Source organism: Mytilus trossulus, chromosome 12 (genome assembly GCF_036588685.1).
Source record: "Mytilus trossulus isolate FHL-02 chromosome 12, PNRI_Mtr1.1.1.hap1, whole genome shotgun sequence".
In the NCBI taxonomy this organism is placed as follows: Eukaryota; Metazoa; Mollusca; class Bivalvia; order Mytilida; family Mytilidae; genus Mytilus; species Mytilus trossulus.
In genome coordinates this window covers 15,598,429-15,623,931 of record NC_086384.1, presented here as the reverse complement: position 1 = coordinate 15,623,931, position 25,503 = coordinate 15,598,429, and the positions used below count along the sequence as shown (strand labels likewise).

The following is a 25,503-nucleotide window of genomic DNA, read 5'->3' as shown; positions in this document are numbered from 1 at the left end:
ATATTGACAACGATGCGTGAACAAAATAAAGACACACTAGATAAAAATATCAAAAATAGAGGTACAGCAGTCAACATTGTGTTATCATCTTTATCACTAACAAAACAAACAAATGTAACAAAACAGAACAAAAACTCATTCATCAAATTTAACAACCTCATTTTACATAAACACAATTTGAATTATTTAAGCTATATGCGATTCACATAAAGTTTGTCTCCGTTGGATGTTTATCACGTTCGTAAGCATATAACATATTCTTTTTTTTTTTAAATTATTTAATCCCATCGCAGAGTCATAGTCGCGTAAAAACGTACGTGTAAGTCAAAGTCAAAAATTTGGGTAATATACATTTAAAATCGAAATATTCATCAAAGATAGAATAGAAGAACCAAGAAATATTTTATAATTAATCAAGCTGGAGTAAAATGAAAAGTAAGCGAAATCATTAAATTCTTTCATTCTGACCTAATTATTACAAAGCCAGTTAACTATTTCAATTTCATTAATCAATATCAGGAAAAATTAATGACGTTTTTTTAAAGCATATTAAAAATAAATGATATATATGTAGGACTCTAAAGTGCGATGGTACTCTAAAGTGCGATGGTCACGATAAAGTGCGATGGTATACGCTAAAGTACGATGGTGTCTCACGCTAAAGTGCGATGGTTGTTTGTTCGCTAAAGTACGTTGGTGTAATTGTTACAAAGACAATTTATAATTCACGCATGAAAACATGTATGTCTATTTTACCGTCGGAAGTTACTTTTATTAAAATCGACAGCATTTTAACGGGGATCACAAAGTAAACTGCCACATACACAATGATTCAAATGTATCCGTTTGCTTCTAATTGAAGCAGGATATGTATGCGTATACTGTTTTGTCTGTAAATAGTAAAATTGTTGACTGTAGAATAGAAGTCCTTCTTCCAGCACTCAAAAATAATAAACATTGCGCTGCAGCCGACAAAGTTTAAATCAATTACTAGTAAGTCATTGGCATTTGATGTAAACATTGTTAATAAAATATTCTTAATCTATCTTCCGCATGTTAATTTTTGGTTTGTATAAACGACTGTTAACGTCATAATCAAACTACGTTTCTTACGTCTATACTTTTGCGGACCATCGCACTTTAGCGTGTGGATGCATCGCACTTTAGCGTACACCATCGCACTTTAGCGTGACCATCGCACTTTAGCGTGACCATCGCACTTTAGCGTCCCCATCGCACTTTAGAGTCCTACATATATATATAAAATGAATAAATGAAACAAATGAACTCATGAATTTGCAATATCTTGATTAGATACTTACGTGTTGGGCTTCTTTCTAACAGAATAAATGACAAATGTTGTTTTTCCCTCTAATTAATGAAACAATATTTCAATGTCAGTGTAACCATTTTTCTAAGCTTTCAACGTTAATATATGAAAGATATTTTGACCAAGAAAAAAACTACCAATGTACTTTTGATCTGATACCATTAAAATTGCTTTTATCTTTCATTTAGGAAAAGTTCCTTTGTGTAATTAACCAGAAGTATTTAAACAGATTGCAATAACACTCGTTAAGAATACTTGACCAACTTTGTAGCAATTAAAAACGTCAACAAATAAACACTACTAATTATATATTTACTTTCTAATTATAATACTAAACAAAAGAACTTATTTAAAGTTTGTTATTTTCAATAACTGACCCACAAATTAATGAACAAAATTCTTGAGTTATTTCAAATTAAAATTTGAAATTAAAAATACAAACATCTGGTATTTAAACAATTTAAAACAATTGTTGATAATAACATCTACATTGACATTTAAAGAATAAAAACCCAAAATTAGTTTTTATTAATTTAGTACTTTTCAATTATAAGGTAACTTTTTATCTTTTAAATTAACTCATTTGTTACTTCTATTTTAACATTGTAATAATAGTCATAATGTACTGAAATTGTACTAATATTATGACAGTTGATAATACTTGTGACACTAACCAAATAAATTTGAAACGAAACAAAATGTAAATGATTTTTTTTCAAGGATAAAAGCTATAAAAAAATGTATATTCAAAAGTTTAAGTATTGAACTTTCAGACAACGCTCATAGTAAAGTTACTGTATTTATTCAAGTTTTAGTCGTTTTAGTAGTTTACTGTGAATAGCACAAAGCCTTTTTTATTTTGTATGATAAATCTTTTTGTAATTAATAGTACTGATCTGACCAACCAATCTCTTTGAATGGATTTGTATAGCTTATTGTTATAATGTCATACAGGTATACCACTGTTGCAGTTTATAGGATGGGGGATGATCGTGCGAAAACAAATCCCGCCGAATGCGTACTGATGATGTTTATCAACACAAAATATATCGCTTTATGAGTTTTGAACATCGGTATACTACTGTTGCTTTTATTTGTCATCTCAATAACGTGGTATATTGTTCTTTTATTTGTTTTTGTTCTATTATTTATATGTCTTTCCCTGTTTGGTCTGTTTTCTGTGATATCCATTTGACGTGCTTCGATACTTATACATCACGGTAATGTGTTTGTATTATTTTTCATGTTTGATGGTGTGTTTTGTACGTGTGACTTTTTGTCATTCTTTGTTACGTTTAATCAAAGGTACCAGGATTCTAATTTGATACTCCAAACGCACGTTTCGTCTACATAATACTCATTAGCGACGCTCAGGTCAACATAAAGCCAAACAAGTAAAAGTTGAAGAGCATTGATGACCCACAATTAAAAAAAAAGTTTGTGCCAAATACAGCTAGGGTAATCTATATTTGGGATAAGAAAATCCTATAACGTGACTCTTGACTTTTAACGATCCCACCATTATGTTATTATTCTTTTTAAATTTTTAAATACTTTGACCTTCAAATTAACTGGGAGAGGGTCGTCGTGATTTTGCATGGGAGAAATGATAAAAAAATATATATATCTACAGTGCTTTTTTGTATAATAGACATAAGAAGATATGGTATGAGTGCCAATGAGACAACTCTTCATCCAATTTTCAAAAGAAAAACCATTAACGCTGTAAAGGATCTTTTTGTCAGTCAGTACAACTTTTATTCAATAGACCAGAATGGTTTTGATATATTTAACAGTACCAATATACATATCCGTTCTCGTCTTATATTCTGCTGCCCTTTGATATCAATCAAGTGATACAGTCAGCACAATGCACTAGATTGATAAATTGAAAGTCTGTTGTTTAATGTCTAGTGGAATCTGCACTCGATTTACATTCTTGTTTTTATATAGATTAGACCGTAAGTTTTCCCGTTTGAATGGTTTTACACTTGTAATTTTATTGGGCCCTTTATAGCTTGCTGTTAAGTGTGAGTCTAGGCTCCGTATTGAAGACCGTACCTTGACCTATATTGATATACGTTAATAAATTATGAGTTGGAGAGTTGTCTCATGGGCACTCATACCACATCTTAATTAATTTGTTTAGAGGACAGAAAAGTCGTCGGTTCTGTTTATTACCCGAGTGTGTTATTTTTATTCATTTGATGTTTTTAAGCTATTGATTGTACCATTTTAAAATGATAAAGGTCTTTTTTGTTTTGAATTTTCCTTGAAGTTTTTTTTATTTTTGTCGTTATACTTTCCCTAATATGCGCGACTTGAACGATGTATGATATTCAGGATACGTTTACCCTGTCGATAAATTCCGTAAAATTGCTGAGGTTCAAGAGTATTTAACAAAAAAATGTGTTTAATGATTATTTCATTTAAAGCTTAATGATCGTCAATTGGTGCGACAACAATACCCGTGATTGACATTTGGGTTGAAATGCTCGTGGAGGATATATAAATTCAAAGATATGTCTTTCTTAGCAATATCCATTGCTTGTGTTATTTAAGTGAAACATCTTTTTTTTATAAGAAATATTTTTTAATGTGCCTCCATGTGGTATGTTTCATTGCACTAGTTCTGCTCCACGTTGTTAGTGTCAATCCATCATCACGGCCTACTGAGAGTAGAACATCGTTAACATGTCAACCTTTTTGAAGGCAAGCATTTTATGAAAACTAATATGCAGAACAGACGACTTTCTTGTCCTTTAAAAAATAAATTAGAAATCTTTTTATTTATCTCAGTTGGTTTAACTGATAGTTGTGAGGTATTAGAACCAAGTGGAATCCACCATTTTCTACACAACGAAATGTCGGTACCAAGTCAGGAATATGACAGTTGCTATCCATTCGTTTTATGATGTTGATCTTTTGATTTTGCCATTTGATTGGGGACTTTCCTTTTTAAATTTTCCTTGGAGTTCAGTACTTTTTTTACTTTTCATTAACTATAACTTTTTTTGATAGAGTTAACAATTAACTGAAGGATGCACATGTTCACTTCGAGACGAAGAAGAGCAATACCAGGCATACACGATGTTCTTGTCATAAGTGTGAAGTCGTTGATATCACATCAGTATGTCTGTCTTTTTAGCAAACTCTATTGAATAAAAATATGAGCTTGTGAATTTATTTGCACTTAATTTATATGTTTAATTGTAAGCTTATACAATAAAATACGTAAACAATATCCATTAAATGTTTTAAGAAGAACTAATTTTTTCAAACCGTATTTTTACGAATGTGTCTTATAGCGTGCTATAACTTATCTGCATATTTAACAAGAGAAGCACGATGTTTGTTGCATTTGCAGCAGGATTTGCATACCCTTTCCGGATCACCCGAGATCAAACCCGGTTGTTTCGTGGTGTTCCTGGTATTTGACCTAAACATTGCTAAATAAGTATTCTATGTTGAAATATTCCAAACAACCATGCTAAACAATGGCAGAATATAAAAAAATAAAAACGACTTATTGTGAAATTATTTTTTAATATTTTTTTATACAAAGAATACCAAAAAGTATTATACTGTATCCATGGTGTAAGATAGAAATATGATAATAATTGTTTTATTCTGTGACTGATTTATATTATAATATTATAAGTACATGTATTATACATGGTATAAGATAGAAATATGATAATAATTGTTTTATTCTGTAACTGTTTTATATTATAAGCACGGCCAATAGTGTCGACAACATTGCAACCAATTTCCAATTTCCAAGCAGAATCATACAGTCGCTGTTAAAATCTAAAAATATCAATTGAAACTGATTATAGTTAAATTCTTAAAACTCGACATGGAGCCAAATTATTCATGTTGTCATGAAACATTCGAATGATTTGCCCATGCAGTTTTTACTGTTATATGTCAACTTAGTTAAAATAAATAACTACGTATATTGCATGAGCAACAACACGGGTTCACTTGTGTAGCAGGACGATCAACCCTGTTTTTATGGTGGGGTTCGTGTTGCTTAAATTTTTCTATATTGTGCTTTGTGAACTGTCTTGTCGTCATCTGTCATTTCTTGCCAGATTGTTTTCGGATAATGACTTTGAATGTCACGTTTATAAATTTCACGTCTCTTTTATAAGGAAATAAAAGTAATACTATTTGAAGGTTACATGATGCAGTTACATGTTGCATAAGGTTTGGCAAAGCCCATTGTCATTATCCCCCATAATTATGTGTCATATATTTTATTATTTTTTATGGTGTGGGTTTCTGTTTCTGATGTTTATATTACCTTATATTTCTCTCTACAAATTGAGCATTGTTATCGTTATCCAAAGCTTGATATTACTTACCAGGTTCTAGTTGTACTTCAGCTGGAAAAAAGAAAACAAATAATATAACTGTAAGAAGACCATCGTCTTGGATGTACGTATTCAAAATTTCTTCATAGTTTTTTTTGGTATTGTAATATGAACTTTATCTCCATAAATGTGCTTTTATTTTCAAATATACTTAATGCAATTACCATGCAGAGCTCAATTTATAAACATGTTGAAATATTGTAGGACTCAGACCTACGGCGTACATATCCGCCTTTGAAGACAAGTCATTGGACGTATATGTACCATATGTACTGTATTGTTTTCCATTTGCACGATATTTGCCATAGATTTGGAAACAAATAAAACCGCCAAAGAGTAGGAAATTACAAAGATAAAGGTTCACGAAGGGTTTAAATTGGCCCTTTTTTATTTTATTTTTTAAATAAATCAACTTATTACAAATTTCACCAAGAAATTTGGCATTTGTTTTTCCATAATTTTTTTGTTTTTTGGAATATTTAATTTGGCCGCCATCCATGATCCAAAAAGTTTTTATGTTGATGAATTCTATATCAAAATTGAAATCTTTTGGTTAAAACACATTTTTGATCATAGGTGGCGGCCAAAGTGTTTCTAAAGGTCTGAAAATTTTACGCAATCATTATATTTTGACAAAATGTCCAAAATGGTCTTACTTTGTAAAACATTATGTACATTTATGAAAAAAACTGATTCGGTAATAAGGCTTTTGAAATAGACCCATTTACGAACCAAATTGTGACCTTTTTGGTGTTTTATGATAAAGTTGATATTTTATGCCGTTTATGTGCCATAAACGAACCTTGTCCTTTACCGTACATTATGAAATTTTAAAACATGTCATAGATAGATTAGGATTGTTTAAAATCTGCCATAGATTTGGGATAGCATGACGTCACATTTGCCACAGATTTGGAACACGAAATTTATTTAAGGAGAACAATAAAAAAAAATCCTGGCATAAGTTAAAGATATAATCACTAGTGTTTCAAACCTGTTGCAATCGTTGTCGTTGTAGAAATTCCATTGTTTGTTGTTGAACCTGTTCCTTCTGTTGAGCTTGTCGTATTAGAATGTTGATCCCAGGTCGATGATGCTGACATTCCTCGAGTAGGTCCTGTAGGATCTGTATGAGGACCTCTGGCGGTCGATGATGCTGACATTCCTCGAGTTGGTCCCGTAGGATCTGAATGAGGAGCTCTGGCGGTGGATGATGCTGACATTCCTCGAGTTGGTCCCGTAGGATCTGAACGAGGATTTCTGGTGGTCGACGTTTCTGACATTCCTCGAGTTGGTCCCGTAGGATCTGAATGAGGACCTCTGGCGGTCGATGATGCTGACATTTCTCGAGTTGGCTCCGTAGGATCTGAATAAGGACCTCTGGCGGTCGATGATGCCAACATTCCTCGAGTTGGTCCCGAAGAATCTGAATGAGGACCTCTGGCGGTCGATGATGCTGACATTCCTTGAGTTGGTCCCATAGGATCTGAATGAGGACCTCTGTCGGTCGATGTTACTGACATTCCTCGAGTTGGTCCCGAAGAATCTGAATGAGGACCTCTGGTGGTCGATGTTGCTGACATTCCTCGAGTTGATTCAGTATGATCTGAATGAGGACCTCTGGTGGTTGATGTTTCTGACATTCCACGAGTTGGTCCTGTCTGATTGAAACGTGGGTTCCTAGTAGTCGATTGTTCAGTTACTCCCCGAGATGGTCCTGTCTGATTGAAATGGGGATCCCTGCTGGTTGATTGTTCCGATATTCCTCGACTTGTTCCTGTCTGATTGAAATGGGGATCCCTGGTGGTTGATTGTTCCGATATTCCTCGAGTTGGTCCTGTCTGATTGAAATTAGGACCCCTGGTGGTTGATTGTTCCGATATTCCTCGAGTTGGTCCTGTCTGATCGACATGGGAATTTCTTGTGGTCGAATGTTTAGACATTCCGAGAGATTGACCTGTTAGATCTATATACGGATCTCTGGTAGTCGATTGTTCCGACATGCCACGAGTTGGTCCTGTCTGATTAAAGTGGGGATCCCTAGTTGTCGATTGTTTCGACATACCATGAGTTGGTCCTGTCTGATTTAAATGGGGATCCCTAGTAGTCGATTGATTCGACATAACATGAGTTGGTCCTGTCTGATTGAAATGGGGATCCCTAGTAGTCGATTGATTCGACATACCATGAGTGGGTCCTGTCTGATTGAAATGGGGATCCCTAGTAGTTGATTGTTCCGACATATCACGAGGTAGTCCTGTCCGATTGAAATAAGGATCCCTGGTGGATGATTGTTCCGTTATTCCCCGAGTTGGTCCTGTCTGGTCGAAATGGGAATTTCTTGTGGTCGAATGTTTTGACATTCCGAGGGATTGACCTGTTAGATCTATAAACGGATCTCTGGTAGTCGATTGTTCCGACATACCACGAGTTGGTCCTGTCTGATTAAAGTGGGGATCCCTAGTAGTCGATTGTTTCGACATACCATGGGTTGGTCCTGTTTGATTGAAATGGGGATCCCTAGTAGTCGATTGATTAGACATACCATGAGTTAATCCTGTCTGATTGAAATGGGGATCCCTAGTAGTCGATTGTCCCGACATATCACGAGGTGGTCCTGTCTGGTTGAAATGGGGATCCCTAGTAGTTGATTGTTCCGACATATCACGAAATGGTCCTGTTTGATTAAAATGGGGTTCCCTAGTAGTTGATTGTTCAGTCATACCTAGAGTTGGTCCTGTCTGATTAAAATTGGGATCCCTAGTAGTCGATTGTTTCGACATACCATGGGTTGGCCCTGTTTGATTGAAATGGGGATCCCTAGTTGTCGATTGATCCGACATATCACGAGTTGGTCCTGTCTTTTCGAAATGGGAATCCTTTGTTGTCGAATGTTCCGATATTCCTAAGGATGGTACAGTGGAACGTACATATGTATCTCTTGAAGTAAGTGTGGGCGACAATCCATTAGTTGTTGAGGCATGCATTCCTGTAGGATCTTCATAGTGATCACGGGTACTCGATGGTTGCATTCGATTGGTTGTTGTGGACATTAATATTTTAATTGTAGTAGTTCGAGCTGAAATATAAATGTATTTACTTAGCTAGTACTTTGATGATAACAGCTACTTATATTATTGCAATTCGATGATGATTATTCATCTGTTATTCAGTATCTCAATATAATGGTTTTGAGACAAAATAGATATTCTATGTTTTTTTTCTCTTAACGCGCAATTTGTAACACAAAGAGCAATATATCTACATAAGAAAATGACTGTACCGAGACAGGAATATTACAATTGTTATTTATTCGTTTGATGTTTCGAGTTTTCCATTTTTTCTGTTTGCGTAGGGACTTTCCGTTTAGAGATTTCCTTGTAACTCGGTTCGTTTTTAGGTTATTTTATTTTATACCCTCCACATTAATTCATCTTACCGACATACCTGGACAATCGTGCATGTTACAAGGTTCTTCTTTTGTTCTGATCCCAGTACAATGAGCACCACCATTGGTCGGAGCAGGATTCGTACAAGTTCTGTCATATGTAACAATGCCACCTCCGCATTCTCTACTACACGTAATAGACATTAACCAGTCGCTCCATTCCCCATTTATAACTTCTTCAAAATAGATTAATAATTATTGCAACTTTTAGCTATTTAAAAACCACGACTTAAGAACTTTAGTATTTAAACAAAAACTAGTATGTTATAAGCGCATATTTAGAAAATGATCAAAAACACATATATTTATGTATTTAATGTAAGGGAGAGGGTTGAGATCTCACAAAAATGTTTAACCCCGCCGCATTTTTGCGCCTGTCCCAAGTCAGGAGCCTCTGGCCTTTGTTAGTCTTGTATTGTTTTAATTTTGGTTTCTTGTGTACAATTTGGAAATTAGTATGGCGTTCATTATCACTGAACTAGTATATATTTGTTGAGGGGCCAGCTGAAGGACGCCTCCGGTTGCGGGAATTTCTCGCTACATTGAAGACCTGTTGGTGACCTTCTGCTGTTGTTATTTTATTTGGTCGGGTTGTTGTCTCTTTGACACATTTCTCATTTCCATTCTCAATTTTAATAACCTTCTGTTAAGGATGTTCCATCCTATGTTACAAATAAAGGCCTTGTATTATAATGTTTTTAGTTGATAGTATTTTAATAAGTTACCTAAAACAGCAGAATAAAGTAAACGTTCGTATTCCTGTTTTTGAGATACATAAAATTGCTTTAACATTTGGCAGGAAATGATTCTCTTTAACGATTCCATACATTTAAAATTTGCTTCTTTTTTCTTCAAAGATGAAGAAAAACAAAACAGCTTTTAAAACAACATGTAATAAAATAATGAAAAGAAAAGTTGCGCTTCGCGGACAAAATTACAATTAACACTTAGTGGATAAAACCATAGGATTACGAACATTTGACAAAAAGTCAAAAAATAAGAGTAGCGAACATTCTTGATACGAATTCAAATATGAAATTATTTATTCCTACTTTCAGTTTGAAACTTTTAAATTATATTTTGGATTTTGTAAATCAATAAACCAAGATATATACTTGAATTTGCGCTTGAGTTTTTCAGTATTCAATTCAATTTATTTTACTTTTTATGTATTCTAACATGTTTTTATAAGATAGAGACAATCTAGTAATTTTTATATTAAAATTGAGAATGGAAATAGGGAATGTGTCAAAGAGACAACAACCCGACCATAGAACAGACAACAGCGGAAGGTCACCAACAGGTCTTCAATGCAGCGAGAAATTTCGCCCCCGGAGGAGTCCTTCAGCTGGCTTCAAAATAAATATATAGATACTATAGTTAAGTAATAATAAACACCATACTAAACTCCAAATTGTACACAAGAAACTAAAATCAAAAATAATACAAGACTAACAAAGGCCAGGGGATCCTGAGTTGGGATAGGCGCAAAATTGCGGTGGGGTTAAACATGTTTATGATATCTCAACCCACCTCTATACATCTAGTAAATGTAGAAAAATAAACGCATATTAATATACCAACATTACATTTAGGAGAAGAACATAACCTGTGTCATGCCACCAGCTGTTTAGAAATTATTTTTTTTTTAAATGTGTTTACTAAACACTTCTCCATTAATGACGCCTTTATGTTCACCCCAAGATGTATGTTCGTTTTCTGTTATAGACCCAATATGAGACATCTCATTCAAATGATACGATCTTATATCAAAACCTAACGTTTTGAGTTGACATCTAAGATCATTTTCTTCTACTTACCCAACTCACAAACTTCGCCTGTATATGACGACGGACATAGACAGATACCAGTTATGCAACTACCACCATTTTTGCAAGTTATTCCATCACATTCATCAACTGAACAAAATCAATCATTTCATTAAACTAGAGGCTGTCAAAAGCCTGTATCGCTTGCCTGATTCTACTTTGGTTATTGAAATCATATAAAAAAAAGTACAATGTTTGGCTAAAAGTAACAACACAACCTCATAAGGAAAGGAACATTCAGGCTATGTTTGATTTAATTCAATTCAGTGGTTCTCTAGAAGAAGACTTTTGTATTATTTTCCAATAAGGTCCTATGTTAAACTAAGTCCCCCCCCCCCAACTGGCGGCCATCTTGGATGATGGATCGGCTACAAAGTAACAACACTTAGTCGGCACCTCATAAGGAACATTATTGCCATGTTTGGTGTCATTCCATTCAGTTGTTCACTAAAAGAAGACTATTTGTATGTATTTCCCATAGGGTCCTATGTTAAACTAAGCCCCCCACTGGCGGCCATCTTGGATGATGGATCGGCTACAAAGTAACACTTGGTCAGCACCTCATAAGGAACATTCATGCAATGTTTGGTTTCATTGCATTCAGTGGTTCTCTAAAAGAAGACATTTGTATATATTTCCCATAGGGTCCTATGTTAAACTAAGCCCCCCCCCCCCACTGGCGGCCATCTTGGATGATGGATCGGCTACAAAGTAACACTTGGTCAGCACCTCATAAGGAACATTCATGCAATGTTTGGTTTCATTGCATTCAGTGGTTCTCTAAAAGAAGACATTTGTATATATTTCCCATAGGGTCCTATGTTAAACAAAGTCCCCCGCTGGCGGCCATCATGGATGATGGATCAGCTACAAAGTAACAACACTTAGTCAGCACCTCATAAGGAACATTCATGCCATGTTTGGTGTCATTCCATTCAGTGGTTCACTAAAAGAAGACTATTGTATGTATTTCCCATAGGGTCCTATGTTAAACTAAGCCCCCCCCCCCCACCCCCACTGGCGGCCATCCTGGATAATGGATCGGCTACAAAGTAACACTTGGTCAGCACCTCATAAGGAACATTCATGCAATCTTTGGTTTCATTGAATTCTGTGGTTCTCTAAAAGAAGTCATTTGTATGTATTTCCCAAAGGGTCCTATGTTAAACTAAGTCCCACCACTGGCGGCCATCTTGGATGATGGATCAGCTACAAAATAACAACACTTGGTCAGCACCTCATAAGGAACATTCATGCCATGTTTGGTTTCATTCCATTCAGTTGTTCTCTAAAAGAGGTCATTTGTATGCATTTCCCGTAGGGTCCTATGTTAAACTAAGTCCCACCACCGGCGGCCATCTTGGCTGATGGATCGGCTACAAAGTAACAACACTTGGTCAGCACATAATACGGAACATTCATGCCATGTTTTGTTTCATTTCATTCAGTGGTTCTCTAGACATGCTAGAAGAAGTTCAAAATGTAAAAAGTTAACGACGACGACAGATAGGACGACGACGACAAACGACGACAAACGACGGACGGCAGGTGAGCTAAAAAGTGACAGTTAAATTGTTACCAACCTTTCATTTTATTGCTTGTGGTTTTTTAGAGGATTAGGTTGGTAGTCACAATATGTAAAGACACATTTTTGCAAATTCATTACTCCTTAAATGAACACAACAGTAGTATACCGCTGTTCAAAAGTCATACAAATCATATTTACAAACTAAAACCGATGGAAACAAATGAATAAAATTAATGTTAATACATACACTAATATTGGTCTATCAATGTATGGATTTCGTTTATGTGCTGTTTTTTTTCTTTCTTTCAGTCTGTGTTCTAATTAACAGGAATACATTGATAGTGCCATTTGATTAGGGACTTTCCGTTATGAATTTTCATCGGAATTCAGTATTTTTGTGATCTGACTTGTTTAAGAAACTAAAATCTTATTTACCTAAAGAGTAACTTACTTGGACATTCCTGTTTAGTACAAGCTTGTGTTACTGAGTCATCATTACCACAATCCTCCCCGCCATGATCTGGAGCTGGATTGGAGCATGATCTTGTCTTTGTTTGTCTTCCTACACCACATGTCACAGAGCACGTGTCCCAAGGTGACCAATCAGACCATCTACCATTTACTGTAAAGGGGGTATCATTTAAAACAAGAAAATAGTCTTTCTATACGTTGTCTGTCATATTAAGGAAGTTTGCTCCTCTTGTCTTTACAATGTCAGATTTTCTGAATCCTCTGTTGTATGATCTTCCGATTTACAAAGAATAGCAACATTAAGTGGATATTAGATATAACATTACAGAAAATTAAAAAAAAATGTTAATTAAACTAACTCTGAAATAAACAACACACAAACACTTGTTAATTTCTGTTTTATTTGAAAAAATAAAACCTTATTTATTTAATGCTAACTTACTCGGACATTCCTGTTTAGTACAAGTTTGTGTTGCTGAGTCATCATTACCACAATCCTCCCCGCCATGATCTGGAGCTGGATTGGAGCATGATCTTATCTTTGTTTGTCTTCCTACACCACATGTCACAGAGCACGTGTCCCAAGGTGACCAATCAGACCATCTACCGTTTACTGTAAAAATCAACTATGTACACTAACAACATATGAATATATAATAAATATCAGTTGCCTGAAAAAGATAAAATGTCAATCAACCTTTGAAACTAGTGAAACTGTTTTAACAGAGGCTCTGGCGATGCTTTTTATCAAGCTTGAGTAATGACAAGATAATAGTTTAAAGATAAATTTTCAATACCGACGAATTGGTCTTATACTTATTCTAATGTACTAAAGCTATGAATTGAAAGGCTTGTGAAATATACATATCAGGACACACTTACAAAGTGGCGCATCCTGTTTGTCTCCTTTGGGGTTTTATACACTCTTTCATTTTGTCTTTTTAACTTTGATGCCTCTTCCGAATGAAACATAATTTAACAATGAGTGAATGGAACAACTCAGAAATACAGAACTAAAAAACTGAGGCGAATCTCTCAATTGTTTGGAAATCTGGAACGTTATTTATTTAATGTTGACTTACATGGACATTCCTGTTTAGTACAAGCTTGTGTTGCTGAGTCATCATTACCACAATCCTCCCCGCCATGATCTGGAGCTGGATTGGTGCATGATCTTGTCTTTGTTTGTCTTCCTACACCACATGTCACAGAGCACGTGTCCCAAGGTGACCAATCAGACCATCTACCGTTTACTGTAAAGATCAACTATGTACACTAACAACATATGAATATGTAATAACTATCAGTTGTCTGATAAAAATAAAATGTCAATAAACAACTTTATGAAACTTGTGAAACCGAGGTGCCCAAATTAGACCATTTACCGTTGTTTATTGTCTGAATTAGGTGTCAATTTTCCCCATTTCTTTCATTGTATATTCTTACTTTACAGTTTATTCATTCTTGATTTTATTCTTATGACGTGAATCGGTACTTACACATCCCGATATTTTGTTATTGCGGTATGGTAATTTTTGAGATTTTTTTATTTCATTTTTGCTGTCTATATGCAATTTTGTGTTTGTTTGTATAAACAGTTATTTGTTTTAATATGGATTATAACTACAGTATCCCAATTTTTGACATTTGAATTTATAATGTCTGCTTACACATAGTTGTCAATATAATGGAATTCTATGCAATTGCGATGCAAGTGAGAGGTTAATCTAGCTGTAAAACATGTTTCGGGTTGATAGGGTGTGTTCCTCCATCTTGGATTTAGAAATTCAAGAAACAAGGTCTATATATTTAATAGAATGTGCAAATTTTTCGAGAAGTAGGAAATTCATGTGTGAGAACTTTCATTTCAATATAGAAAATGACATGTTTTATCATATTTATGGTTGTATTTTACAAAAAAATTGGCTTTTTTATGAGGTGACTTCTTAGAATTGCACAAATAATTACGTGAGGTGTCCATTAGTGACACAATGGGTACATGTGAAAAATATGAAGCAACATGTATAAAAATTAACATGATGCAAATGTGCACATACTTGGACAGAAATGAGTATTGCAGGACTGCGAAGCTGAGCTGTCACCACTACATTCCAATCCATCATGCGCTGGCGCTGGTTGTGTACATGTTCGTGTCTTTCTTCGTGTTCCACCACCACAATCGAGCGAACATGCAGTCCATGATGTCCAATCACTCCATCCACCATTTACTTAAGACAAATTAATGTTTCCGTATAAATATATAAATCAAAGCTTATAAAAGTTTGACTATGCAATGAACTTATACAGGTTATATGTATGTTCAATTCGTAAAATAATTGTTTTAAGAGCTCCGATACGCAATTCAAAATACGATTTTGTCGTCTAAGTTCAATTTCGAAGTCGACTTTAATTAATCATACCACTAAAAAATTCAATCAGTATACAGTACATGCTGACATTCGAACAAAACAATCAAAATAATCATAGCTCCTACCTGGACAACTCTGAGTATTACATGACTCTGATTTAGTGATCGAACCGGAACAATCGTCCCCTTCGTGGGCCGGTGCTGGATTGTTGCAAGTACGTGAATATGACATTGTTCCACCACCACAGGCAGCAGTACAACTGGACGCAGTCCAATCGCTCCATCCACCATTAACTAAAAAAATATTTTTCTTAATAAAAGGTAGAATGAATTGACTCTATCTGATGTAAATAAAGGAACATTAGTAAACCCCTGTTTAAAAGTCCGGGTTACAAACTAAAACTAAGGGAAACTCATCAAGTATAAGAGGAAAACAACGAAACAACAGAAAAACTAAAGTGCAATAAAAAAACAAACGACAATGCAACACGCACAGAACAATTATGAGATAACAATTGCCATTTTCCTGACTTGGAACATTAAAGAAAATAATGGTAACGATAGTCAACTTAAAACTACTGATATCAACACAGAAAACAAACTTTGCAAAGGTATTCATGGAAATAGGTACAACTAAAAGTGTTACAAAGCGTTTATATTTCTTCGGAAAATACATGTTGTAAATACAAAAAGTACCAATTTCGAGTTACGTCCTTCACCGAAACTTTCCATCAATAACTTTCCCATTTATTTGGCTTTGTTTTACCTTCCAGAATATTTTAACAACAGTGTTACCGAAGGTCTCTTCTGATTTTATCTTCATCACAAACAAAAGACTAATTTCTATATTAGAAAGTCAAAGACTTCAAATATTTAAATGGCCAATGTTAATAACGCTTGTTAACAAACACGTATTATGAGCACAAAGAGACTTTTAAAAGAAACATTGTTTGTATAATTTGTCATATTTGCCCTTGTATAAAGCTCCTACCTGGACAATTGTGAGTGTTACAAGACTCTGATTTAGTGTCAGAACCGGAACAGTAAGCTCCCTCGTAGGCTGGTGCTGGGTTGGTGCAGGTACGTGTATATGCTATTGATCCACTACCACAGGTAGCAGTACAACTAGATGACGTACTCCAACCACTCCAACCACCATTAACTAAAATAGAATGGATTTGCTTGATATTGTTTACAAACAACTCTCAGTTGCAGTCAATTGTTACAGATGAATAACACAGTATAATGTACAGTAGAGCATTTAATGCATTCATTACAAATTCAAATTCAATTCTCGCTACATTGAAGACCAATTGGTTGCCTTCGGCTGTTGTTTGCTCTATGGTCGGGTGGTTGTCGCTTTGACATATTCATCATTTCCTTTCTCAATTTCATTGCAGATTGTATGACATGAATGGCGATTACTGTGGTTTAATGTTAAACAATTCAAGCGATACAGCTAACAGCTAAACAAATGTTTGTTCTCAATTTTTTAACCCTTATATTTGAATTTTGTTACTTTTTCGCGCATACGCAAACCCTGAATATGTCAAATATATATTTCTATTATATATGTCACATGAAAAGGAGGTAGCCCCCAAATCTGATAATATTTTATTCTAATGGAAGGTCAAAGAAAAAGCTTTCAAGAAAAATAAGTATTTTGAACCAGGAAAATCAGCCGTTTTAGTGTTGGCCATCTTAAAAAATGATTTTATGGCCAGCATTTTTTTTAAAAGTATATATATAATGAAACATCGTGATAATTTTCATGCTTGTATCATCGTTTATGTTATTGCACAATTCCTTCGAGTTTGCTTGCTAAAATTCCACTATAAAAGAGGGACGAAAGATACCAGAGGGACAGTCAAACTCATAAATCGAAAACAGACTGACAACGCCTTGGCTAAAAATGAAAAGGACAAACAGACAAACAACAGTATACATTACACGACATAGTAAACTAAAGAACAAACAACACGAACCCCAACAAAAACTAGGGATAATCTCAGGTGTACCTGAAGGGTAAGCAGATCCTACTCCACATGCGGCACCCGTCGTGTTGTTTATTTGATTACTATTCCGGGAAATAGTCTTATTCGGTAGGGGATATTCATGTACTTTTTTCGGCTATTAAACTTTTGTATATGGGCGTCACTAGTAAGTCTTGTGTGGACAAAATGCACTTCTGGTGTATTAAAATTTTAAATTTGTTGCCTTTTGTTAGCTACTATTCGTGTGTTTCTTTGTCAATTGTGTTTTCCTATTTATCTATATTGTAGTCCTGTAAAATGTAGAAACACAAAAATACTGATATCCGAGGATGGCCATAAAAGAGCGAGGTTTGGCATGCCACAAAACAAGGTTCAACCCACCATTTTTCCTTTAAAAATGTCCTGTACCAAGTCAGGAATATGGCCATTGTTATATTATAGTTCGTATTTGTGTGTGTTACATTTTAACGTTGTGCTTCCGTTGTGTCGTTTGTTTTCTCTTATTATTTAGTGTAAATTATTAACATTACTATGAGACGCGGCACGGTACTTATCTATCCCAAATTCAGGTATTTGGTTTTGATGTTATATTTTTTATTCTCATAGGATTTTGTCTAATGCTTAGTAGTCCGTTTCTGTGCGTGTTACATTTTAATGTTGTGCCATTGTTCTCCTCATATATTTAATGCGTTTTTCTCAGTTTTAGTTTGTTATCCCGATTTTATTTTTTGTCCATGGATTTATGAGTTTTGAACAGCGGTATACTACTGTTGCCTTTATTTATTCATGAAAGGGGAGGGGATTATAGTTACGACGCAAGGAACATATCAGATATCATTTGGAAAACTTTTGTTCCATAATGGTCAACCAACTCGTGATGGCGTCCGTAAAATTTACGAAGAGATGATTTCAGCTTCACCATTTGGAACTCTTGATTTAATAGCTTCCTTTTAAGCATCAACCCCAGGAAAATCATGATAGGAAATGCAAGCACGGGAATATTTTATCAATTGGGAGATATATACCCCGTATGCAGCTGCTAGTAGAGTTAAGGGATATAGCTAACTTCTTATCTTTCTTCCTAAGAAGTTCCTGTATGAAGTCAGCCTCATAATAATAAAGAAAAAAGTCGGCAAAAAGAGGAATACAATTCGTTATAAGGGGCACAATAGTTAGAAGGGTTACAAAATTTGATAACAGATCGGTTTTCGCGTCTCCGATCGTTAATTGATATGAGCTTCACACTATTTTGTACAAAAGTCTACTTGCCTTTTTTATAAGTATTTTTGTATTGTGAGAACTAAAAGTATCTGCTGAGTTTATTTGTATGATATTGATATAATATTCTTGGCTGGTATAAAGGTTCTACCTGGACAACTCTGATTGTTTCACGACTCTGATTTAGATCTAGAGCCAGAACAATCGGGCCGATTTGTGCACTTGTCTAATGTTGTTTCCGAAGCGTATTCTGATTTTACCTTCATCAGACAGATTAAACTCGATAGTCAGAAGCAAAATACTTTAAATATTTAAAAAATCAGAAGGCATCAAAGCTTTCTAACAATCACATAATATATTGTGAGTACATAAATTGTTTTTGTATAACATGTGATCACTGATATAAAGCTCCTACCTGGACAATGGTGAGTGTTACAAGACTCTGATTTAGTGTCAGAACCGGAACAGTAAGCTCCCTCGTAGGCTGGTGCTGGGTTGTTGCAAGTACGCTTATATGATATTGTTCCACCACCGCATGAAGCAGTACAATCGACAGATACACTCCAACCGCTCCAACCACCATTTACTAAAATAGGACGTTTTTTTGTTTGATATTGTTTACAAACCACTGACTATTGCAGTCAATTGAAACAGATGAATGAACAGTATAATTAACAGCGGAACATTTAATGCATAGCAGACTGGATGCATAAATGTTATGACCTGAAAATTGCGATTACTTTATTTAAATAGACTCATTTACGCCAAATTAGGTTTCGGTAATTTATAAAAGATCAAATTAAAAACTTACATAGCATTTTACAGGATCAACGTAAATATAACGTTTACATAACTTAAAAATAAAATATGTGAAAGCTTTTAGCTGATATAAAGCTGCTACCTGGACAATTGTGAGTGTTACAAGACTCTGATTTAGTGTCTGAACCGGAACAGTAAGCTCCCTCGTAGGCTGGTGCTGGGTTCGTGCAAGTACGTTTATACGACATGGATCCACCACCGCAGGTAGCAGAGCAACTAGATGACGAACTCCAACCGCCCCATCCCCCATTAACTGAAATAAAATGATTTTGATTGACATAGTTTACAAAAACAAATGTCCTTTGCAGTCAATTGTAACAGATGAATAACATGATATAGTTGACAGCAGAACAATTAATGCGTTGCTGATTCGGTGCAAAATTAGGAAAGTAAAATGAAGTGTTCAAATGATATACCAGTAATTAGGAAAAGCGTATTTTATATTGCAAAATTCAGACCGGTTATTTAAAAGGAGTCTTCTCCATATTTAGAATTGTGCTTTTTTTATAAAATGAAAACATATGCCTGTGAATGTTCTTCCCTATTTACCCCTACTTTTAACGATTACGTCCAAAATGTTGAATACCAAAACTAAAAGCTTGTGGCAGATATCAAACTTTGCAAAGGTATTTAAGGAAAATAACCCTTAGCACAAATTTGTTTTTACGTCTTCAAGCGTTTACTGAAATGACCTTTAAACTATTTTGTACAAAATTCTACTATTTTTTATCTTTTCTTCTTATTAGTTTCTTCCGACAAATCCAAGTTGCGAGTACTGAAAGTATCTGCAGAAATTTTGATATTGATAAAAGTCTTGCGTGTTATATAGCTTCTACCTCGACGACTCTGAGTGTCACAAGACTCAAATGTAGTGCTAGAACTGGAAAATTGCACTCTTTGTGAAATAGTCTATAGTATTTTCGAAGCGCTCCTCTAACTTTACCTTCATCAGAGAGATTCAACACGATATAAAAAAAAAGCCAATGACTTTAAATATTTCAAACACAAGTGGAAGTATCGCTTTCTATCAAACACGTGTTTAAAAGTAAAAAAGGATAAAAAAAACCCGTTATGACCTGAAATTGCGATTACTTTCTTTAAATAGACTCATTTACGCCAAATTAGGTTTCGGTAATTTATAAAAGATCAAATTAAAAACTTGCATAGCATTTTACAGGATCAACGAAAATATAACGTTTACATAACTTGAAAATAAAATTTGTGAAAGCTTTTCGCTGATATAAAGCTCCTACCTGGACAATTGTGAGTGTTACAAGACTCTGATTTAGTGTCTGAACCGGAACAGTAAGCTCCCTCGTAGGCTGGTGCTGGGTTCGTGCAAGTACGTTTATACGACATGGATCCACCACCGCAGGTAGCAGAGCAACTAGATGACGAACTCCAACCGCCCCATCCCCCATTAACTAAAATAAAATGATTTTGATTGACATAGTTTACAAAAACAAATGTCATTTGCAGTCAATTGTAACAGATGAATAACATGATATAGTTGACAGCAGAACAATTAATGCGTTGCAGATTCGGTGCAAAATTAGGAAAGTAAAATGAAGTGTTCAAATGATATACCAGTAATTAGGAAAAGCGTATTTTATATTGCAAAATTCAGACCGGTTATTTAAAAGGAGTCTTCTCCATATTTAGAATTGTGCTTTTTTATATAAAATGAAAACATATGCCTGTGAATGTTCTTCCCTATTTACCCCTACTTTTAACGATTACGTCCAAAATGTTGAATACCAAAACTAAAAGCTTGTGGCAGATATCAAACTTTGCAAAGGTATTTAAGGAAAATAACCCTTAGCACAAATTTGTTTTTACAACAGTACAACTAGACGACGCACTCCAACCGCTCCATCCACCATTAACTGAAATAAAAGGGTTTTGCTTGATATTGTTAACAAATCAGTGTCAATTGCAGTCAATTGAAACAGAATGACAATACTTTATACTTATCAAGATAACATACAAGTATTTGCAGATTGGTTTGAGAAAAAAACATCATAGAATGAAATTGTTTTAATCGGCATTACTGTTTTAACATTAATTTTCACTGGTCATACGTACCACATCAAATTGAATTACATGTACAACGGTTTCAATTCTATTTTTTAATTTCTTTTGTGCAGAAGCATATCCGTTCTAAGTAGCTTTGCTTTACCATACAGAAAAGATATACACAAGCAAGAGAGAAACCTATAAGACAACGAATTTAAAAGATGACGACAATGTTCAAGACATAAGTTATAAAGAAGAAGTTCTTGTTGAAATACTTTTGCAAGACCAAGTTTAGGATAGATACATTGTTCATTCCTTGACTTTTATTTGTTTTCCCTTATGTATTCTCTCAACATCGTGTTTTCATATCACTATGAAATTGGTCCATCACCAAATGTATGGTGAGCTACTCCTATGAAATATGTAATTAGTTTATCTGAAAACATACTTGGACAAGCATGAGTGTTACATTTTTCTAATGTTGTTCTCGATCCTGAACAATCGCTTCCTCCATGAGCAGGGGTGGGATTGTTGCAAATACGTGAATACGAAATTGATCCAACACCGCAGGTAGCAGTACAACTAGATATCGCAGTCCAACCGCTCCATCCACCATTAACTAAACATATAAATAGAACGATTTAGTTTATAAATACTTTTTTCATTTGCAATTAATTGTATCAGATAAATATCACAGTATACTAGAGAACTCTACATAAAGATAAAAGTCAGATTGTATATTGTTTTAGAATAATCATCAAATGACAGTATGCATATTTTTTGGGGCCAGCTGAAAGACACCTACGGGTGCGGGATTTCTCGCTACATTGAAGACCCATTGGTTGCCTTCGGCTGTTGTCTGCTCTATGGTCGGGTGGTTGTCGCTTTGACTCATTCACCATTTCCTTGCTCAATTTCATGTTGAAGAGGTAAGCGTCTTCAAATATATTCCAATAATTCTGGAATGCATCTTTTGTAATGTAGATTATATCGATCGGTTAGTTTATAGATGTTTTCATCATATTTTGAATTATTTAACTTTAACAACAAATAAAACATTCTGCGCTTACTAAGAGATTTTCTACATTTCCCTCATTAGAAACGCATAAACCTGATATTTTGAAAGCCAAAGACCGCACTTACCCAAAATGGCAGACGAAATTAATGGTATCTTTTGTATCTCTGAGTAGATTCGAGTGTATCTTTACATTGATTCTATTCAAGACTGTAACTAACTTTCTTCTTATCATATAATAAAAAAAATGAACAGCTGAAAGCATTTCAAAGTGCTAGTCAATCATTTCGTCAGTTCTGAAGTAATCCCATTTTCATAAAAAAATAAATCTAATTAACGTTTGTTTTGATATTCTCAGAACAGATTAGTTTTCCTTAAACCTATGAGTCATTACAAAATACCCTTTACAGTGATTTCAAAAATGGTCAATTTGCTAATTTTCTTCTTACTTTTTTTCAGTTCACAAGTACTATGAGTATCAAAAGATACTGCCGTAGTTGTTTGAGTTATACATGTTATATGGTTTATAGACTATCGCTGGTATAACACTCATACCTGGACAACTGTTAGTGTTACAAGACTCTGATTTAATGTCAGAACCGGAACAGATAGCTCCACCATGGGCTGGTGATGGGTTGGTACAAAAACGTTTATATGATATTGATCCACCACCGCATGTAGCAGTACAACTAGACGACGCACTCCAACCGCTCCATCCACCATTAACTAAAATAAAAGAAGTTTCCTAAAAACTTATTTACAACTTCATTTTCCTTTTTTTTTTGAGAACTAGTAGATAAAAATTGTACTTAATAGTATGACATGACTTATGGTCCAGTTTTCTGATCGTATAATCAAAGGCCAGTCTTACTTATCAATTTTGACGATGGAAATTCTATAGGAAATGGCATATCATGTTAAAAGGCCAGCATTTGTAAAACCTTAGAAAAATAAAAAATGGCAGGTACAGGGTATAGAAAGAAAAAACCTTGTTAATATCATATGGGTAATATCCTAGTGCTATACATAGCTCCTACCTGGACAACTGTGAGTGTTACAAGACTCTGATTTACTGTCTAAACCGGAACAGGCAGCTCCACCGTGGGCTGGTGATGGGTTGTTGCATGAACGTTTATACGATATTGATCCACCACCACAAGCAGCATTACAACCGGAAGATACAGACCAACCGCTCCATCCACCATTAACTAAAATAAAACGATATTTCTGAAAACTGCCATTCTCATTTTTTTAAATATATGAATAGTAAAGTGTACTTAATAGTATAACATGACTTATGGTCCGGGTTTCTATCCCCCTTATTCCTATTAATCCATTTTAATGATTGAAATTCTCTAGGAAATGGCATATCATGTTAATGGGCCAGCATGTATAAAGCTTTACAAAGGTCACAAAGAGACAGGTACAGATTTATGTTGTAGAAAACAAAACTTGTTAGTATTTGATATGGTTAATATCCAAGCACTGGTACATACCTGGACAACTGTGTGTGTTACAAGACTCTGATTTACTATATGAACCGGAACAGGTAGATCCACCGTGGGCTGGTGATGGATTTGTGCAAGTACGTTTATACGATATTGATCCACCACCGCAAGCAGCAGTACAACTAGACGACGTACTCCAACCGCTCCATCCACCATTAACTAAAATAAAACAATATTTCTGAAAAGTTCCATTCTCAATTTTTTAAATAGATGAAGGGTAAAGTGTACTTAATAGTATAACATGACTTATGGTCCGGGTTTCTCTCCCCCTTATTCCTATTAATCCATCTTAATGATTGAAATTCTATAGGAAATGGCATATCATGTTAATGGGCTAGCTTGTATAAAGCTTTAAAAAGGTCATAAAGAGACAGTTCCAGGATTTATGTTGTAGAAAACAAAACTTGTTAGTATTTGTTATGGTTAATATCTCAGCATTAGTACATACCTGGACAACTGTGTGTGTTACAAGACTCTGATTTACTATCTGAACCGGAACAGGTAACTCCACCGTGGGCTGGTGATGGATTTGTGCAAGTACGTTTATACGATATCGATCCACCACCGCACACAGCAGTACAACTAGACGACGTACTCCAACCGCTCCAACCACCATTAACTAAAATAAATAGATATTTCTGAAACTTCTTTTCAACTTCCATTATCAATCTTTAAAATAGGTGAAAAGCAAAGTGTACTTAATAGTATAAAATCATGTCTCGTGATTCATGATTTAAATGATTGAAATTTTCTAGGAAATGGCATATTATGTTAATGGGCCAGCATTTATAAAGCTTTAAAAAAGTCATAAAGAGACAGTTCCAGGATTTATGTTGTAGAAAACAAAACTTGTTAGTATTTGTTATGGTTAATATCTCAGCATTGGTACATACCTGGACAACTGTGTGTGTTACAAGACTCTGATTTACTATCTAAACCGGAACAGGTAGCTCCACCGTGGGCTGGTGATGGATTTGTGCATGAACGTTTGTATGATATTGATCCACCACCACAAGCAGCAGTACAACTAGACGACACACTCCAACCGCTCCATCCACCATTAACTAAAATAAAACGATATTTCTAAAATCTTCTTTACAACTTCCATTTATGATTTTAAAATAGATGAATAGTAAAGTGTACTTATTAGTATAAAATCATAACTTATGGTCCGGTTTTCTCTCCCTTTATTCACATACCATTCTTGCTAATCCATTTTAATGATGTAAATTTTCTAGGAAATGACATATCATGTTAATGGGCCAGCATTTATAAAGCTTTAAAAAGATAATAAAGAGACAGTTACCAGGTTTATGTTAAAGACAACAACCTTTTAAGTATTTTATGGATGATAGCCTTGCGTTTGTAAAAATTTCCTACCTGGACAACTATGGGTGTTACAAGACTCTGATTTGGTACTAGAACCGGAACAGGTAGCTCCACCGTTAGCTGGTGCTGGATTGTTGCAACTGCGAGAATACGACATAGACCCTCCGCCACAATTAGCAGAACAACTGGAAGTTGCTGAATATGCACTCCAACCACCATTTATAATTTCTGAAGAATAAATTGATACTGAA

General features: G+C 34.8%; 1 protein-coding gene and 1 long non-coding RNA gene across 2 annotated transcripts; both read right to left on the bottom strand.

Annotated features, from left to right (window-relative positions):
* Positions 1 to 5,011: 5,011 nt before the first annotated feature.
* On the bottom strand, positions 5,012 to 20,743 carry LOC134692242 (mucin-2-like). The gene is made up of 14 exons (XM_063552693.1): positions 20,638 to 20,743; positions 19,467 to 19,637; positions 18,981 to 19,151; positions 16,345 to 16,515; positions 15,480 to 15,647; positions 15,043 to 15,213; positions 14,068 to 14,238; positions 13,428 to 13,598; positions 12,966 to 13,136; positions 10,978 to 11,076; positions 9,157 to 9,333; positions 6,704 to 8,788; positions 5,701 to 5,721; positions 5,012 to 5,140 (listed from the first exon to the last, which is right to left on the bottom strand). The coding sequence occupies exons 1-14, from the start codon at positions 20,741 to 20,743 to the stop codon at positions 5,055 to 5,057; spliced, it is 3,939 nt and encodes a 1,312-aa protein (XP_063408763.1). The 3' UTR covers positions 5,012 to 5,054.
* A 2,293-nt stretch (positions 20,744 to 23,036) lies between these two features.
* Positions 23,037 to 24,076, bottom strand: LOC134692083 (uncharacterized). The gene is made up of 3 exons (XR_010102221.1): positions 23,912 to 24,076; positions 23,453 to 23,623; positions 23,037 to 23,141 (listed from the first exon to the last, which is right to left on the bottom strand). It is a non-coding gene; the product is annotated as an uncharacterized LOC134692083 (long non-coding RNA).
* Between the last annotated feature and the right edge of the window lie 1,427 nt (positions 24,077 to 25,503).

Bases quoted from the DNA above. Each gene is read 5' to 3' on its own strand.
- LOC134692242 (XM_063552693.1), bottom strand. From the start codon at position 20,743: ATGTCGTATAAACGTACTTGCACGAACCCAGCACCAGCCTACGAGGGA. The intron at 19,638-20,637 runs GTAGGAGCTTTA...ATTTTATTTCAG, and splicing joins TAACACTCACAATTGTCCAG to TTAATGGGGGATGGGGCGGT. The intron at 15,648-16,344 runs GTAGGAGCTTTA...ATATTTTTTTAG, and splicing joins TAACACTCACAATTGTCCAG to TTAATGGTGGATGGAGCGAT.